General features: G+C 44.4%; 1 protein-coding gene across 4 annotated transcripts in view; it reads left to right on the top strand.

Moving 5' to 3' along the window:
- The window catches only part of LOC139534705 (glucosidase 2 subunit beta-like), a 280,149-nt gene that overhangs the window by 53,195 nt on the left and 209,102 nt on the right, over window positions 1-17,852 (top strand). For all 4 annotated transcript variants that reach the window (XM_071334091.1, XM_071334090.1, XM_071334089.1 and 1 more), the window contains exon 9: window positions 9,197-9,283. In XM_071334091.1, the coding sequence (XP_071190192.1) occupies window positions 9,197-9,283 (87 nt within the window). The remainder of the gene's footprint in view (window positions 1-9,196; window positions 9,284-17,852) is intronic.

The following is a 17,852-nucleotide window of genomic DNA, read 5'->3' as shown; positions in this document are numbered from 1 at the left end:
GTATTCTCTCTGAATACTGTAGATGGAACATTGGCAGGGTATTCTCTCTGAATACTGGAGATGGGACATTGGGAGGGTATTCTCTCTGAATACTGTAGATGGGACATTGGGAGGGTATTCTCTCTGAATGCTGTAGATGGAACATTGGGAGGGTATTCTCTCTGAATGCTGGAGATGGAACATTGGGAGGGTATTCTCTCTGAATACTGTAGATGGAACATTGGGAGGGTATTCTCTCTGAATGCTGTAGATGGAACATTGGGAGGGTATTCTCTCTGAATGCTGTAGATGGAACATTGGGAGGGTATTCTCTGAATACTGGAGATGGAACATTGGGAGGGTATTCTCTCTGAATGCTGTAGATGGAACATTGGGAGGGTATTCTCTCTGAATACTGTAGATGGAACATTGGGAGGGTATTCTCTCTGAATACTGGAGATGGGACATTGGGAGGGTATTCTCTCGGAATACTGTAGATGGAACATTGGCAGGGTATTCTCTCTGAATACTGGAGATGGGACATTGGGAGGGTATTCTCTCTGAATGCTGGAGATGGGACATTGGGAGGGTATTCTCTCTGAATACTGGAGATGGGACATAGGCAGGGTATTCTCTCTGAATACTGGAGATGGGACATAGGCAGGGTATTCTCTCTGAATACTGGAGATGGAACATTGGGAGGGTATTCTCTCTGAATGCTGTAGATGGAACATAGGCAGGGTATTCTCTCTGAATACTGGAGATGGGACATAGGCAGGGTATTCTCTCTGAATACTAGAGATGGGACATTGGCAGGGTATTCTCTCTGAATACTGGAGATGGAACATTGGGAGGGTATTCTCTCTGAATGCTGTATATGGAACATAGGCAGGGTATTCTCTCTGAATGCTGTAGATGGGACATTGGCAGGGTATTCTCTCTGAATGCTGGAGATGGAACATTGGGAGGGTATTCTCTCTGAATGCTGGAGATGGAACATTGGGAGGGTATTCTCTCTGAATACTGGAGATGGGACATAGGGAGGGTATTCTCTCTGAATACTGGAGATGGAACATTGGGAGGGTATTCTCTCTAAATACTGGACATGGAACATTGGGAGGGTATTCTCTCTGAATGCTGGAGATGGAACATTGGGAGGGTATTCTCTCTGAATACTGGAGATGTGACATTGGCAGGGTATTCTCTCTGAATGCTGGAGATGGGACATTGGCAGGGTATTCTCTCTGAATACTGGACATGGAACATTGGGAGGGTATTCTCTCTGAATACTGGAGATGGAACATTGGCAGGGTATTCTCTCTGAATACTGGAGATGGGACATAGGCAGGGTATTCTCTCTGAATACTGGAGATGGGACATAGGCAGGGTATTCTCTCTGAATACTGGAGATGGGACATAGGCAGGGTATTCTCTCTGAATACTGGAGATGGGACATTGGGAGGGTATTCTCTCTGAATACTGGATATGGGACATAGGCAGGGTATTCTCTCTGAATACTGGAGATGGGACATAGGCAGGGTATTCTCTCTGAATACTGTAGATGGAACATTGGGAGGGTATTCTCTCTGAATACTGGAGATGGGACATAGGCAGGGTATTCTCTCTGAATACTGGAGATGGGACATTGGGAGGGTACTCTCTCTGAATACTGGAGATGGGACATAGGCAGGGTATTCTCTCTGAATACTGGAGATGGGACATAGGCAGGGTATTCTCTCTGAATGCTGTAGATGGAACATTGGGAGGGTATTCTCTCTGAATACTGGAGATGGGACATTGGCAGGGTATTCTCTCGGAATGCTGTAGATGGAACATTGGGAGGGTATTCTCTCTGAATACTGGAGATGGGACATTGGGAGGGTATTCTCTCTGAATACTGGAGATGGAACATTGGGAGGGTATTCTCTCTGAATACTGGAGATGGAACATTGGGAGGGTATTCTCTCTGAATACTGGAGATGGGACATTGGGAGGGTATTCTCTCTGAATGCTGTAGATGGAACATTGGCAGGGTATTCTCTCTGAATACTGGAGATGGGACATTGGGAGGGTATTCTCTCTGAATGCTGTAGATGGGACATTGGGAGGGTATTCTCTCTGAATACTTGAGATGGAACATTGGCAGGGTATTCTCTCTGAATACTGGAGATGGGACATTGGGAGGGTATTCTCTCTGAATGCTGTAGATGGAACATTGGGAGGGTATTCTCTCTGAATACTGGAGATGGGACATAGGCAGGGTATTCTCTCTGAATACTGGAGATGGGACATTGTGAGGGTATTCTCTCTGAATACTGGAGATGGGACATAGGCAGGGTATTCTCTCTGAATACTGGAGATGGGACATAGGCAGGGTATTCTCTCTGATTCCGGTATGAGAGATAAGCTGTAGGATAAGGAGGACCTCTGACACTCATGCCATACCTGTGGCAGATTAATAACACGCGTGTGTTTGCACGTGTGGGCGCGTTTTAATATTCCCACTAGTGTGCGTTTGGGTTTATGGTAATACTATATACATATTTGACTGTGTAATTTTTCTCATACTTTATCTGTGGAAGGTGATATTTTGACAAGCATAACCAGGAAAGGTGATTCTCCCAACCCAGGTATATGTGGCAATATTGTAGATAAACACAGCTGGGAATAGTTCTGTCTGCACTGTATGTGGGTGTGTGGATTCATATTGCCATATAGCTGTAAGGTAATATATTTCCTCCTGCTTGCTTAGCCCCCGTTTATTTGACTACATCTAGTGTAGATTTTGTGGGCCAATACAGAACCCCAGTAACAACATCTGACTGAAATACCTGTTTGACGAGGATGTGTTTTAGAAGCATGGTGTTAATGGTTTCTCCTATAAACCTATACAGTGGGTAGAACAAGTATTTGATACACTGCCGATTTTGCAGGTTTTCCTACTTACAAAGCATGTAGAGGTCTGTCATTTTTATCATAGGTACACTTCAACTGTGAGAGACGGAATCTAAAACAAAAATCCAGAAAATCACATTGTATGATTTTTAAGTAATTAATTTGCATTTTATTGCATAACATAAGTATTTGATACATCAGAAAAGCAGAACTTAATATTTGGTACAGAAACCTTTGCTTGCAATTACAGAGATCATACGTTTCCTGTAGTTCTTGACCAGGTTTGCACACACTGCAGCAGGGATTTTGGCCCACTCCTCCATACAGACCAGCTGTCGCTGGGCAATACGGACTTTCAGCTCCCTCCAAAGATTTTCTATTGGGTTCGGGTCTGGAGACTGGCTAGGCCACTCCAGGACCTTCAGATGCTTCTTACGGAGCCACTCCTTAGTTGCCCTGGCTGTGTGCTTCGGGTCGTTGTCATGCTGGAAGACCCAGCCACGACCCATCTTCAATGCTCTTACTGAGGGAAGGAGGTTGTTGGCCAAGATCTCGCGATACATGGCCCCATCCATCCTCCCCTCAATACGGTGCAGTCGTCCTGTCCCCTTTGCAGAAAAGCATCCCCAAAGAATGATGTTTCCACCTCCATGCTTCACGGTTGGGATGGTGTTCTTGGGGTTGTACTCATCCTTCTTCTTCCTCCAAACACGGCGAGTGGAGTTTAGACCAAAAAGCTCTATTTTTGTCTCATCAGACCACATGACCTTCTCCCATTCCTCCTCTGGATCATACAGATGGTCATTGGCAAACTTCAGACGGGCCTGGACATGCGCTGGCTTGAGCAGGGGGACCTTGCGTGCGCTGCAGGATTTTAATCCATGACGGCGTAGTGTGTTACTAATGGTTTTCTTTGAGACTGTGGTCCCAGCTCTCTTCAGGTCATTGACCAGGTCCTGCCGTGTAGTTCTGGGCTGATCCCTCACCTTCCTCATGATCATTGATGCCCCACGAGGTGAGATCTTGCATGGAGCCCCAGACCGAGGGTGATTGACCGTCATCTTGAACTTCTTCCATTTTCTAATAACTGCGCCAACAGTTGTTGCCTTCTCACCAAGTTGCTTGCCTATTGTCCTGTAGCCCATCCCAGCCTTGTGCAGGTCTACAATTTAACCCTGATGTCCTTACACAGCTCTCTGGTCTTGGCCATTGTGGAGAGGTTGGAGTCTGTTTGATTGAGTGTGTGGACAGGTATCTTTTATACAGGTAACGAGTTCAAACAGGTGCAGTTAATACAGGTAATGAGTGGAGAACAGGAGGGCTTCTTAAAGAAAAACTAACAGGTCTGTGAGAGCCAGAATTCTTACTGGTTGGTAGGTGATCAAATACTTATGTCATGCAATAAAATGCAAATTAATTACTTAAAATCATACAATGTGATTTTCTGGATTTTTGTTTTAGATTCCGTCTCTCACAGTTGAAGTGTACCTATGATAAAAATTGCAGACCTCTACATGCTTTGTAAGTAGGAAAACCTGCAAAATTGTCAGTGTATCAAATACTTGTTCTCCCCACTGTATATATATTAATATATATATATATATATATATAGCGGCGTCAACAAAAAGGGATGCAGTATGTGATGTAATTAAAACATTTTTTTAATGTTGTTTTCATTAATGCCATATTTCATGGGGTTTGACAAACGTTTCAAATCTGTTATTATTTCATCACGTTCTCCTTTTCACTTGGAAATGTACACCTTTTTTCATTTCGACCTGGTTTCAAATGTAATCCAGAGCAAAGGGAACAATTTGGAATAATCCAAAATATCTATGCATGTTTTATTCCACTACTAATTTGCTACATCTATAAATGATCATGAAATACAATTACACCCAGGGAATTGGGGTGAGAGCTTAAATAAGTTCCCCAATATCCATTTGGTGTGATCCAAAACGGCGAGCCAAGGCCACAACATGGCCGTCATTAGATATACAATTGAATCCATGCAAAACCGTTTTTCCATGTCAACGTAAGAGATACACACACAAACTATGACAAGGTGGTTTTGCCACTATATTATTGATCTAGCCTCCATCGGTCTCAAATGCGTACCAAATTACCACATTCATGGTTTTCCTCGTTATTGGTGGTCGGTCTTATCTGAAGACTAGTACAATAATTTGCAACCTGGCTATCACCAATTCTGGGATTTCAATGTCTATCATACAATGCAGATCAAAAAATATACTCTACAATTGGGTGTTAGGATACATCTGGTTGTTTCATCTATTGTTTGATTTGTTAAAGCAAGACGAAATATCTGGCCAATAACAGGAAAGGTGGTCTTAAAAGTAAATATCGGGCCAATAACAGGAAAGGTGGTCTTAAAAGTAAATATCGGGCCATTAAATGGAAAGGTGGTCTTAAAAGTGAAACTTGGGCCTAATACCAAGCGTTTACATTCACCACTAATTTCCCAGTCATCACTGAAGCTATTTTCACAGTGGCCCTTTAAAGAATTACACCTGCAGAACAAAGCACTTTGGGTGCCAATCGCTGTCCTTTGTGAGGTGGACAGCAGTGCTGCACATAGAGCACCACTGCTTTGTCTCGGTCGAGTCCGAGCACGGCAGCGCTGTTTATTAGCTTAGCTTAATTGTGCATATAGTATCTAAAGGTCAACGCCTGCTGCGCTACTGCACTGCCAAAATGGCTTCCAGTGGGACTCCATTTCACGTGAATAAACACACGGGTCTACTTCCCGAATGGCACACTATCCCCTACGTAGTGTTCTTAAGCCTCTGGTCAAAATAGTGTGTCGTTAAACGACTTAAACTGGGAGACCCACCACCTTCGTCTCCCATCAACCCTCCCTCCCTCTTTCCCTCCCTCCCTCTGCACAGCAGCGTCGTGTTGGTGTTCACAGGCAGTGACTGATGGCTGTTCACTGGTGGACATCGCTTCACTGGCTCGCTGTTGAACAGCGGTGACGCCCCTGGCGACAGAGGAGATCGAGTCCAGATTTATCCTCTCATCAATGTTTTTGTTGTTGTTTTGAAACGGATTTCCGTGTCCTTGTTGCATAAGTATATTCCAATGAGAAATGTACAGTGGCTTGCGAAAGTATTCACCCCCCTTGGCATTTTTCCTATTTTGTTGCCGTACAACCTAGAATTAAAATTTATTTTTTTGGGTGGGGTTTGTATCATTTGATGTACACAACACGCCTACCACTTTGAAGGTGCAAAATATTTTTTATTGTGAAACAAACAAGAAATAAGACCAAAAAAAATGAACTTGAGCGTGCACAATTATTCACCTCATTTATTTGGGCTGCAATTTCTGAGGCTGGTAACTCTAATGAACTTATCCTCTGCAGCAGAGGTAACTCTGGGTCTTCCTTTCCTGTGGCGGTCTTCATGAGAGCCAGTTTCATCATAGCGCTTGATGGTTTTTGCAATGCACTTGAGGAAACTTTAAAAGTTCTTGAAAGTTCGTGTTGTCTTAAGTAATGATGGACTGTCGTTTCTCTTTGCTTATTTGAGCTGATCTTGCCATAATATGGACTTGGTCTTTTACCAAATAAGGGATATCTTCTGTGTACACCTCCCCGGTCACAACACAACCAATTGGCTCAAACGCATTAAGAACGAAATAAATTCCACAAATTAACTTTTAACAAGGCACACCTATTGATTGAAATGCATTCAAGGTGACTACCTCACGAAGCTGGTTGAGAGAATCCCAAGCATGTACAAAGCTGTCGAGACAGAGTGACAATTTTGAAGAATCTCAAATATAAAATATATTTTGATTTGTTTAACACTTTTTGGGCTACTACATGATACCATATGTGTTATTTCATAGTTTTGATGTCTTCACTATTATTCTACAATGTAGAAAATAGTAAAAATAAAGAAAAACCCTGAAATGTGTAGGTGTGTCCAAACTTTTGACTGGTTGTGTGTATGTGTGTATGTGTGTGTGTGTGTGTGTGTGTGTGTGTGTGTGTGTGTGTGTGTGTGTGTGTGTGTGTGTGTGTGTGTGTGTGTGTGTGTGTGTGTGTATAGAGATATATATAGATATCTCTATATATGTCAATATACTTTTATATATATATATATATATATAGAGCGAGAGATATAGAGATATAGATATATTTGCTTAACTACTGCCTTCCATAAGATGAATGGTCTTTGACTGATATGGGTCATTCTACTGAAGTGGTGTAAATTGGGGGGGGAAATGAACATGTGTATCCTATTCCTCCCAGCACACATCTTCCAACACTTCAGGTAGACTCACACACTTTGTATTGCATATTTGAAATATTTACCTGAATTCCTGACCACCACACTACGTTGTTCACTACTGAAACATAATAAAACACGATAAAGGGGAGAACCCTGCACAGTAAGGATCATTTTTGATGATTTTAATCTTTTTTTATCTTCTATTACATCATTCTTTGGAGGGGAAATTCTATTTGCATACCAAATTAACAAAATAGTAAAATCATGACTTTTTAACCAGATTTTCAAAACCTTTGAATAGAATTTTAGAAAAATATATCTGTTGTTCTCTGTAAAAAGTTCAAATGTTGTTTGTATGAATCTGACACTTTTTGATTGGTTAAATGACTTATGGATCTAATTAATTATGTTGTTAGATGTATATAAGAAACGTCCTCTCACTGTCAACTGCGTTTATTTTCAGCAAACCTTAACATGTGTAAATATTTGTATGAACATAAGATTCAACAACTGAGACATTAACTGAACAAGTTCCACAGACATGTGACTTAACAGAAATTGAATAATGTGTCCCTGAACAACGGGGGGGGGTCAAAATCAAAAGTAACAGTCAGTATCTGGTGTGGCCACCAGCTGCATTAAGTACTGCAGTGCATCTCCTCCTCATGGACTGCACCAGATTTTCCAGTTCTTGCTGTGAGATGTTACCCCACTCTTCCACCAATGCACCTGCAAGTTCCCGGACATTTCTGGGGGGAATGGCCCTAGCCCTCACCCTCCGATCCAACAGGTCTCAGACGTGCTCAATGGGATTGAGATCTGGGCTCTTCGCTGGCCATGGCAGAACACTGAAATTCCTGTCTTGCAGGAAATCATGCACAGAACGAGCAGTATGGCTGGTGGCATTGTCATGCTGGAGGGTCTTGTCAGGATGAGTCTGCAGGAAGGGTACCACATCAGGGAGGAGGATGTCTTCCCTGTAATGCACAGTGTTCAGATTGCCTGCAATGGCAACAAGCTCAGTCCGATGATGCTGTGACACACCGCCCCAGATCAGGACGGACCCTCCACCACCAAATCGATCCCGCTCCAGAGTACAGGCCTCGGTTTAACGCTCATTCCTTCGACGATAAACGCGAATCCGACCATCACCCCTGGTGAGACAAAACCGCAACTCGTCAGTCAAGAGCACTTTTTGCCAGTACTGTCTGGTCCAGCGACGGTGGGTTTGTGCCCATAGGCGACGTTGTTGCCGTTGATGTCTGGTGAGGACCTGCCTTACAACAGGCCTACACGCCCTCAGTATAGCCTCTCTCAGCCTATTGCGGACAGTCTGAGCACTGATGGAGGGATTGTGCGTTCCTGGTGTAACACAGACTGTTGCTGTTGCCATCCTGTACCTGTCCTACAGGTGTGATGTTTGGATGTACCGATCCTGTGCAGGTGTTGTTAAACGTGGTCTGCCACTGTGAGGATGATCAGCTGTCCGTCCTGTCTCACTGTAGCGCTGTCTTAGGCGTTTCACAGTACGGATATTGCAATTTATTTCCCTGGCCACATCTGCAGTCCTCATGCCTCCTTGCAGCATGCCTAAGGCACGTTCACACAGATGAGCAGGGAACCTGGGCATCTTTCTTTTGGTGCTTTTCAGAGTCAGTAGAAAGTGCTCCTTAGTGTCCTAAATTGTCATAACTCTGACCTTAATTGCCTACCGTCTGTAAGCTATTAGTGTCTTAACGACCGTTCCACAGGTGCATGTTCATTAATTGTTTATGGTTCGGTGGGTATGTTTGGGAGAGTGACTCTGGTGCTGGGCTGTGGGTATGTTTGCGAGAGTGACTCCTGAGATGGATAGTGTGCAGTTTATTATCAGTTATTAATGCATTTTTCTTATACTACTGTACCCGCAGGGCTAGCAGGTATGTTTGTGTGTGAGAGAGTGTATTTTGGTATGTATGTTACAGTTCATGTCGCTTTTTGTTTATAGACTATTCTTGAGTGTTTCCATTTAGTGTGTGTGTGTGTGTGTCTTGCCCTGTCCTCATCAGTGTCTTTGTCCCCAGGCTTTGCTAGGAGGGGCCCACCGGGTTGATCTCTCCAGGTTTGAGGAGACACTCTGGACCAGTCTGAGGACGGGTGACAATGTAACAGTAAGCTCAGCCCCTTTCTCTCTCTCTCTCTCATCTCACTGTTCCACTCTGACCTCTCTACCCTCTCCATCCTCATGGTACATCAATACCCTGTTACACTCTGACCTCTCTACCTTCTCCATCATCATGGTACATCAATACCCTGTTACACTCTGACCTCTCTACCTTCTCCATCATCATGGTACATCAATACCCTGTTCCACTCTGACCTCTCTACCTTCTCCATCATCATGGTACATCAATATCCTGTTACACTCTGACCTCTCTACCTTCTCCATCATCATGATACATCAATACCCTGTTACACTCTGACCTCTCTACCTTCTCCATCATCATGGTACATCAATACCCTGTTACACTCTGACCTCTCTACCTTCTCCATCATCATGGTACATCAATACCCTGTTACACTCTGACCTTTGACCTCTCCATCATCATGGTACATCAATACCCTGTTACACTCTGACCTCTCTACCTTCTCCATCATCATGGTACATCAATACCCTGTTACACTCTGACCTCTCTACCTTCTCCATCATCATGGTACATCAATACCCTGTTACACTCTGTCCTCTCTACCCTCTCCATCATCATGTTACATCAATACCCTGTTCCACTCTGACCTCTCTACCCTCTCCATCATCATGATACATCAATACCCTGTTACACTCTGTCCTCTCTACCCTCTCTATCATCATGGTACATCAATACCCTGTTACACTCTGACCTCTCTACTTACCGCTTTGAACTGCATCATCTTGCTATTCCAGGTAGTTTGTTAGTTCCGTCTCACTTGTGGTTGGAGAGGCTAAAGCATCACTCTAACACAGTGGCTTATACTGGGTCGCCCCCACACCCCAACACACACCAACACACCCCAACACACACCAACACACCCCAACACACACCAACACACAGCACCTAACCCCGTCCACACCAACACACACCAACACACAGCACCTAACCCGTCCACACCAACACACACCAACACACAGCACCTAACCCGTCCACACCAACACACACCAACACACAGCACCTAACCCGTCCACACCAACACACACCAACACACAGCACCTAACCCGTCCACACCAACACACACCAACACACAGCACCTAACCCGTCCACACCAACACACACCAACACACAGCACCTAACCCGTCCACACCAACACACCAACACACACCAACACACACCAACACACACCAACACACAGCACCTAACCCGTCCACAACAACACACACCAACACACAGCACCTAACCCGTCCACAACAACACACACCAACACACAGCACCTAACCCGTCCACACCAACACACACCAACACACAGCACCTAACCCGTCCACAACAACACACACCAACACACAGCACCTAACCCGTCCACAACAACACACACCAACACACAGCACCTAACCCGTCCACAACAACAGTTACCAACACACAGCACCTAACCCGTCCACAACAACAGTTACCAACACACAGCACCTAACCCGTCCACAACAACAGTTACCAACACACAGCACCTAACCCGTCCACAACAACAGTTACCAACACACAGCACCTAACCCGTCCACAACAACAGTTACCAACACACAGCACCTAACCCGTCCACAACAACAGTTACCAACACACAGCACCTAACCCGTCCACAACAACAGTTACCAACACACAGCACCTAACCCGTCCACAACAACAGTTACCAACACACAGCACCTAACCCGTCCACAACAACAGTTACCATAGCATCACACAGTCTTGACAAACCCATTCTTCGAGTTCCTAGCAAAGCATTCTCAAGCCCTTGTTTTTATATGATGGGCGAGTTCCCCGAAGAACAGGCCCATTGGCTCGTGCAGACGAGGCCCCGTCTCCCGACGCCGAGACGCCGTGCAGCGAACGCCGCTCCTGATAACATCCTTTCATTTCCTCCGTACCGATAAAAGATGAGCGCGAGAGGAGGAGACCGAGGCCTATCGCGTCTCGTTGTGATTGAGTCCCTTCACTAAGCAACTGAGAGAGTCTGCACAAATACTCCCTGGATTGATAAGGAGCTGGTCATTTCCAAATAACTTAAAAATATATATATATATATTCAGTCAAGATTAGATTGTCCCGTGCCTCAAGCTGGTTTACTGGGTGTCGTCTATCATGGAATGAAGATATGAAATCACCTCAGGTCCCCTTCTTCTTCATGACACTTTTGGAAAACATGAAGCTTTTCTTTGTTTTTGATTCCTCTTGGCTTGTTGTTGTTGATTTGAATGGATACGTCAATCGTTTAAGTAGAGGAAGCTGGTGCCGTGGAAACGACGCAGATATAGTAATTATCTTAACACAAACAAGAGGTTCGGTTAAAATCTATCTTCTATTGAAGTTCTATTGCTGTGTTTATACAACTATACTACAGTACGACTTAACGGTTTTATATACAGTACCTTGAAAGGGATGTTTCTTGTGAATGCCCTCTGTGATCTTTTAGATATTATATTTTTTTTGTGTGTGTTTCCAAACTGGAGTCGAGAGAATGTGATGAGTCACTCCCATCACATCCAGATATATTTATACTGTTTGATAATGTAATATTTATCACACCGACCCACCGCCTCGACGCTCCTGTCACTGTCTCTCTGTTCCGCCTCCTTTCCTTTTAGTTCTTCTTCCCAGGCATGTGAATCAACAATCCTGATAGGAAAACAGGAGATTATAATAATGTTGACAGAAGTGACCTTTTCACACAGATACTAAGGGACTGTGGGCCTGTTTCTGTTCTCTAATTGTGTTGTGCTCGAGCAGCTAGCACGGCGGCAGCTAATGGCTCCTTCTCACAAATACTCCGGGCCACGTCGCCCTACATAAGTAGCTCTCACTCGGCGGCGGCTGCCACGACAACTGCCACAGCGGCCCGCTGTTTAAAAAGAAAACACTCATAATGACCCCCCCCCCCCCACCCTCTTTGTTTTCTTTTTGACTATAAGCTGGCCCAGTTCATCTTATCAAAGCATTACAGCGTGGCATTAGGGGACGAGGGGAGTGGGCGGCAGTTGTACCAGCCTTCACTATGAGTTGGGGCGCGTCATGAGAAGATAGGAAGTCATGCCACTTTAGTGTCTGCCCCCCCCCCCCCCCCCCCCACCACCACCAACCCACCGCTTGTTCCATGCAAGTTATCTCTTGCCCTGGATCTCTCCCATTCTTTGTCTTTGGAGGCTGAATTATGCATATATCCATACATATCTGGTCTCCTTTGCCTATCAGCACAAGTAGAGACAAAGTATTTGTTTAAACTGAGCACTTGACACTACATTGTGTGAAGTTGCTGATATTTTTTGGATTCAGGAGATTCATTTTCTCGAAAAAGGCAATGAAGTTCATTTGAACCTTCCAACTTTGTGATGGTTTGGAGCAGAGAAATTGTAGTGTTTCTTAGTCCTAACTATTTTCGCCTCTCTCCTATGGCCTCTCTAGTCTTTCAGCAATGTGTCGTCTTATGCGAATGGGAGCCAAATCATGATATGGCCCATGACTTTAAGGGACTCGGGCTACCTCAAGTAAGGTTATGTCGCAGCTCCAAAAAACTACAAAGAACAGCACACACATTGATCTGGTTAGTACACCTCTTACCTCTCACACATTGATCTGGTTAGTACACCTCTTACCTCTCACATATTGATCTGGTTAGTACACCTCTTACCACTCAAAAATTGATCTCGTTAGTACACCTCTTACCACTCACACATTGATCTGGTTAGTACACCTCTTACCTCTCACACATTGATCTGGTTAGTACACCTCTTACCACTCACACATTGATCTCGTTAGTATACCTCTTACCTCTCACACATTGATCTGGTTAGTACACCTCTTACCACTCACACATTGATCTCGTTAGTACACCTCTTACCACTCACACATTGATCTGGTTAGTACACCTCTTACCTCTCACACATTGATCTGGTTAGTACACCTCTTACCACTCACACATTGATCTCGTTAGTACACCTCTTACCACTCACACATTGATCTGGTAAGTACACCTCTTACCACTCACACATTGATCTGGTTAGTATACCTCTTACCTCTCACACATTGATCTGGTTAGTACACCTCTTACCTCTCACACATTGATCTGGTTAGTACACCTCTTACCTCTCACACATTGATCTGGTTAGTACACCTCTTACCACTCACACATTGATCTGGTTAGTACACCTCTTACCACTCACACATTGATCTGGTTAGTACACCTCTTACCTCTCACACATTGATCTGGTTAGTACACCTCTTACCTCTCACACGTTGATCTGGTTAGTACACCTCTTACCACTCACACATTGATCTGGTTAGTACACCTCTTACCTCTCACACATTGATCTGGTTAGTACACCTCTTACCTCTCACACATTGATCTGGTTAGTACACCTCTTACCACTCACACATTGATCTGGTTAGTACACCTCTTACCACTCACACATTGATCTGGTTAGTACACCTCTTACCACTCACACATTGATCTGGTTAGTACACCTCTTACCTCTCACACATTGATCTGGTTAGTACACCTCTTACCACTCACACATTGATCTCGTTAGTATACCTCTTACCTCTCACACATTGATCTGGTTAGTACACCTCTTACCACTCACACATTGATCTCGTTAGTACACCTCTTACCACTCACACATTGATCTGGTTAGTACACCTCTTACCTCTCACACATTGATCTGGTTAGTACACCTCTTACCACTCACACATTGATCTCGTTAGTACACCTCTTACCACTCACACATTGATCTGGTTAGTACACCTCTTACCACTCACACATTGATCTGGTTAGTATACCTCTTACCTCTCACACATTGATCTCGTTAGTATACCTCTTACCTCTCACACATTGATCTGGTTAGTACACCTCTTACCACTCACACATTGATCTCGTTAGTACACCTCTTACCACTCACACATTGATCTGGTTAGTACACCTCTTACCTCTCACACATTGATCTGGTTAGTACACCTCTTACCTCTCACACATTGATCTGGTTAGTACACCTCTTACCTCTCACACATTGATCTGGTTAGTACACCTCTTACCACTCACACATTGATCTGGTTAGTATACCTCTTACCTCTCACACATTGATCTGGTTAGTACACCTCTTACCTCTCACACGTTGATCTGGTTAGTACACCTCTTACCACTCACACATTGATCTGGTTAGTACACCTCTTACCTCTCACACATTGATCTGGTTAGTACACCTCTTACCTCTCACACATTGATCTGGTTAGTACACCTCTTACCACTCACACATTGATCTGGTTAGTACACCTCTTACCACTCACACATTGATCTGGTTAGTACACCTCTTACCACTCACACATTGATCTGGTTAGTACACCTCTTACCTCTCACACATTGATCTGGTTAGTACACCTCTTACCTCTCACACATTGATCTGGTTAGTACACCTCTTACCTCTCACACATTGATCTGGTTAGTACACCTCTTACCACTCACACATTGATCTGGTTAGTACACCTCTTACCACTCACACATTGATCTGGTTAGTACACCTCTTACCACTCACACATTGATCTGGTTAGTACACCTCTTACCTCTCACACATTGATCTGGTTAGTACACCTCTTACCTCTCACACATTGATCTGGTTAGTACACCTCTTACCTCTCACACATTGATCTGGTTAGTACACCTCTTACCACTCACACATTGATCTGGTTAGTACACCTCTTACCACTCACACATTGATCTGGTTAGTACACCTCTTACCTCTCACACATTGATCTGGTTAGTACACCTCTTACCACTCACACATTGATCTGGTTAGTACACCTCTTACCACTCACACATTGATCTGGTTAGTACACCTCTTACCACTCACACATTGATCTGGTTAGTACACCTCTTACCACTCACACATTGATCTGGTTAGTACACCTCTTACCACTCACACATTCATCAAGTTCAAATAAAAATCGGATTTTCATAGTAACTAATTGTTATATGCTAAGCATAAAGACGGACTTTTAACTGGCTGCCAGCTGTAGATAACACTCCAGAGGACTGGTTTGTTAAATGAGGAGAATCTCCCCAATGACAGAATGGAAATGATTTATTATACATGTGGTAGGAGGAGTGCACACCATGCATAGCAGGCACCTATTATAACTTTGTTGACATTTACAGTGACTGTACAAAATATTAGGAACTCCTGCTCTTTCCATGACAGACTGACTTGGTGAATCCAGGTCAAAGCTCCGATCCCTTATTGATGTCACTTCAATCAGTGTAAATGAAGGGGAGGAGACAGTTTAAAGAATGATTGTTAAGCCTTGAGACAATTGAGACATGGATTGTGTATGTGTGCCATTCAGAAGGTGAATGGGCAAGACAAAATATTTAAGAGCCTTTGAACGGGGTCTGGTAGTAGGTGCCAGGAGCACCAGTTTGAGTGTTGTCAAGAACTGAAACACTGCTGGGTTTTTCACACTCAACAGTTTCCTGTGTGTATCAAGAATGATCCATGACTCAAAAGGACATCCAGCCAACTGGACACATCTGTGGAAAGCATTGAATTCAACATGGGCCAGCATCCCCGTGGAACGCTATCGACACCTTGTAGAGTCCATGCCCAAACAAATTGATGATGTTCTGAGGGCAAAATGGGAGTGGTGGTGCAACTCAATATTAGAAAGGTGTTCCTCATATTTTGTACACTCAGTTGCCAAACTTCTGAAGAATGTGAGACAAAGCGACAAGATCTTTAAAGGATTAAATAGTGTTGTGTTAACTAAAGATGAAACTAATTGGGGGAGGAGAAACAGGGCTGCAGGATGGTTTAGAGTGTATATCTTAGAGAGCCAGGAGTCTTTCTACAGCAGGGGTTAAACGCCATGAGGGGAGCCTAAAATGGTGGAGTTAAACCCCATAGGGGGACTTAAAATGGTGGAGTTAAACGCCATGGGGGGAGCTTAAAATGGTGGAGTTAAACGCCATGAGGGGAGGTTAAAATGGTGGAGTTAAACGCCATGGGGGGAGCTTAAAATGGTGGAGTTAAACGCCATGGGGGGAGCTTAAAATGGTGGAGTTAAACGCCATGGGGGGGGGTCTAAAATGGTGGAGTTAAACGACATGGGGGAGCTTAAAATGGTGGAGTTAAACGACATGGGGGGAGCTTAAAATGGTGGAGTTAAACGCCATGGGGGGAGCTTAAAATGGTGGAGTTAAACTCCATGGGGGGCTTAAAATGGTGGAGTTAAACCCCATTGGGGGGGAGGGCTTAAAATGGTGGAGTTAAACCCCATTGGGGGGGAGGGCTTAAAATGGTGGAGTTAAACGCCATGGGGGGAGCTTTAAATGGTGGAGTTAAACACCATGGGGGGGGCTTAAAATGGTGGAGTTAAACACCATGGAGGGGGCTTAAAATGGTGGCGTTAAACGCCATGGGGGGAGCTTAAAATGGTGGAGTTAAACCCCATTGGGGGGCTTAAAATGGTGGAGTTAAACCCCATGGCGTGGTCTTAAAATGGTGGCGTTAAACCCCATTGGGGGGGGGGGCTTAAAATGGTGGAGTTAAACCCCATGGCGGGGGCTTAAAATGTATGAACATTTAATGGACCCCCTGCCGCTCCCCTCTTCGCCCCTCTTGGAAGAAAGCCTAAGTAGACCTGACACGGTGCATTTGGATAACTCTCCATCGCACCACAGTTTGTTCCCGTCCCCCCTTTTTTATACTTTAGGAAAGACAACTTAGGTGAATATTTTATGGGGTACATTGCCTCAGTTACACTCGGCCGAGCGGTGAGCGTGGCACGCGATGACTCCCTGACAGGCAGATATGCCAGCATCCACAGATAGACCAGAATCGACACGGAGTCAGCATCTACAGTACAAGGATACAGCACCCACAATGAGACAGCACCCACAATGAGACAGCACCCACAATGAGACAGCACCCACAATGAGACAGCACCCACAATGAGACAGCATCCACATGGAGACCCATCCACAGGGAGACAGCTTTCCATGCGTCTGTCCTCCCACAGTTCTTCCCTCCGTTCATCCCTCACTTCCTCATCCTCCTTTCCTCTGTCGTTAATATCTTGAGTACTGGGAGACAGCCAGCCACGGGCAGGTTTTGGCTGACCGTTAGCAGGAATTTGAGCTAAAAGACACTCTGGAACACAGTCCACATTCATCCCTCTTCCTCCTCATCCACCTTTCATCTGTCGCTAAAGATCAGTCCCTTCATTATAACACCCTTCTGTAAGTTGTTGAACCAGAGGGACAGTTTTATGGGTGTACCATCTCTCACAGCCTCATATAGACTTCCTGTATGAGGGACAGTTTTATGGGTTTACCATCTCTCACAGCCTCATATAGACTTCCTGTATGAGGGACAGTTTTATGGGTGTACCATCTCTCACAGCCTCATATAGACTTCCTGTATGAGGGACAGTTTTATGGGTTTACCATCTCTCACAGCCTCATATAGACTCCCTGTATGAGGGACAGTTTTATGGGTTTACCATCTCTCACAGCCTCATATAG

The sequence above is a fragment of the Salvelinus alpinus genome, chromosome 11 (assembly GCF_045679555.1).
Source record: "Salvelinus alpinus chromosome 11, SLU_Salpinus.1, whole genome shotgun sequence".
Lineage (NCBI taxonomy): Eukaryota > Metazoa > Chordata > Actinopteri > Salmoniformes > Salmonidae > Salvelinus > Salvelinus alpinus.
This window is presented reverse-complemented; position numbering and strand designations above follow the sequence as displayed.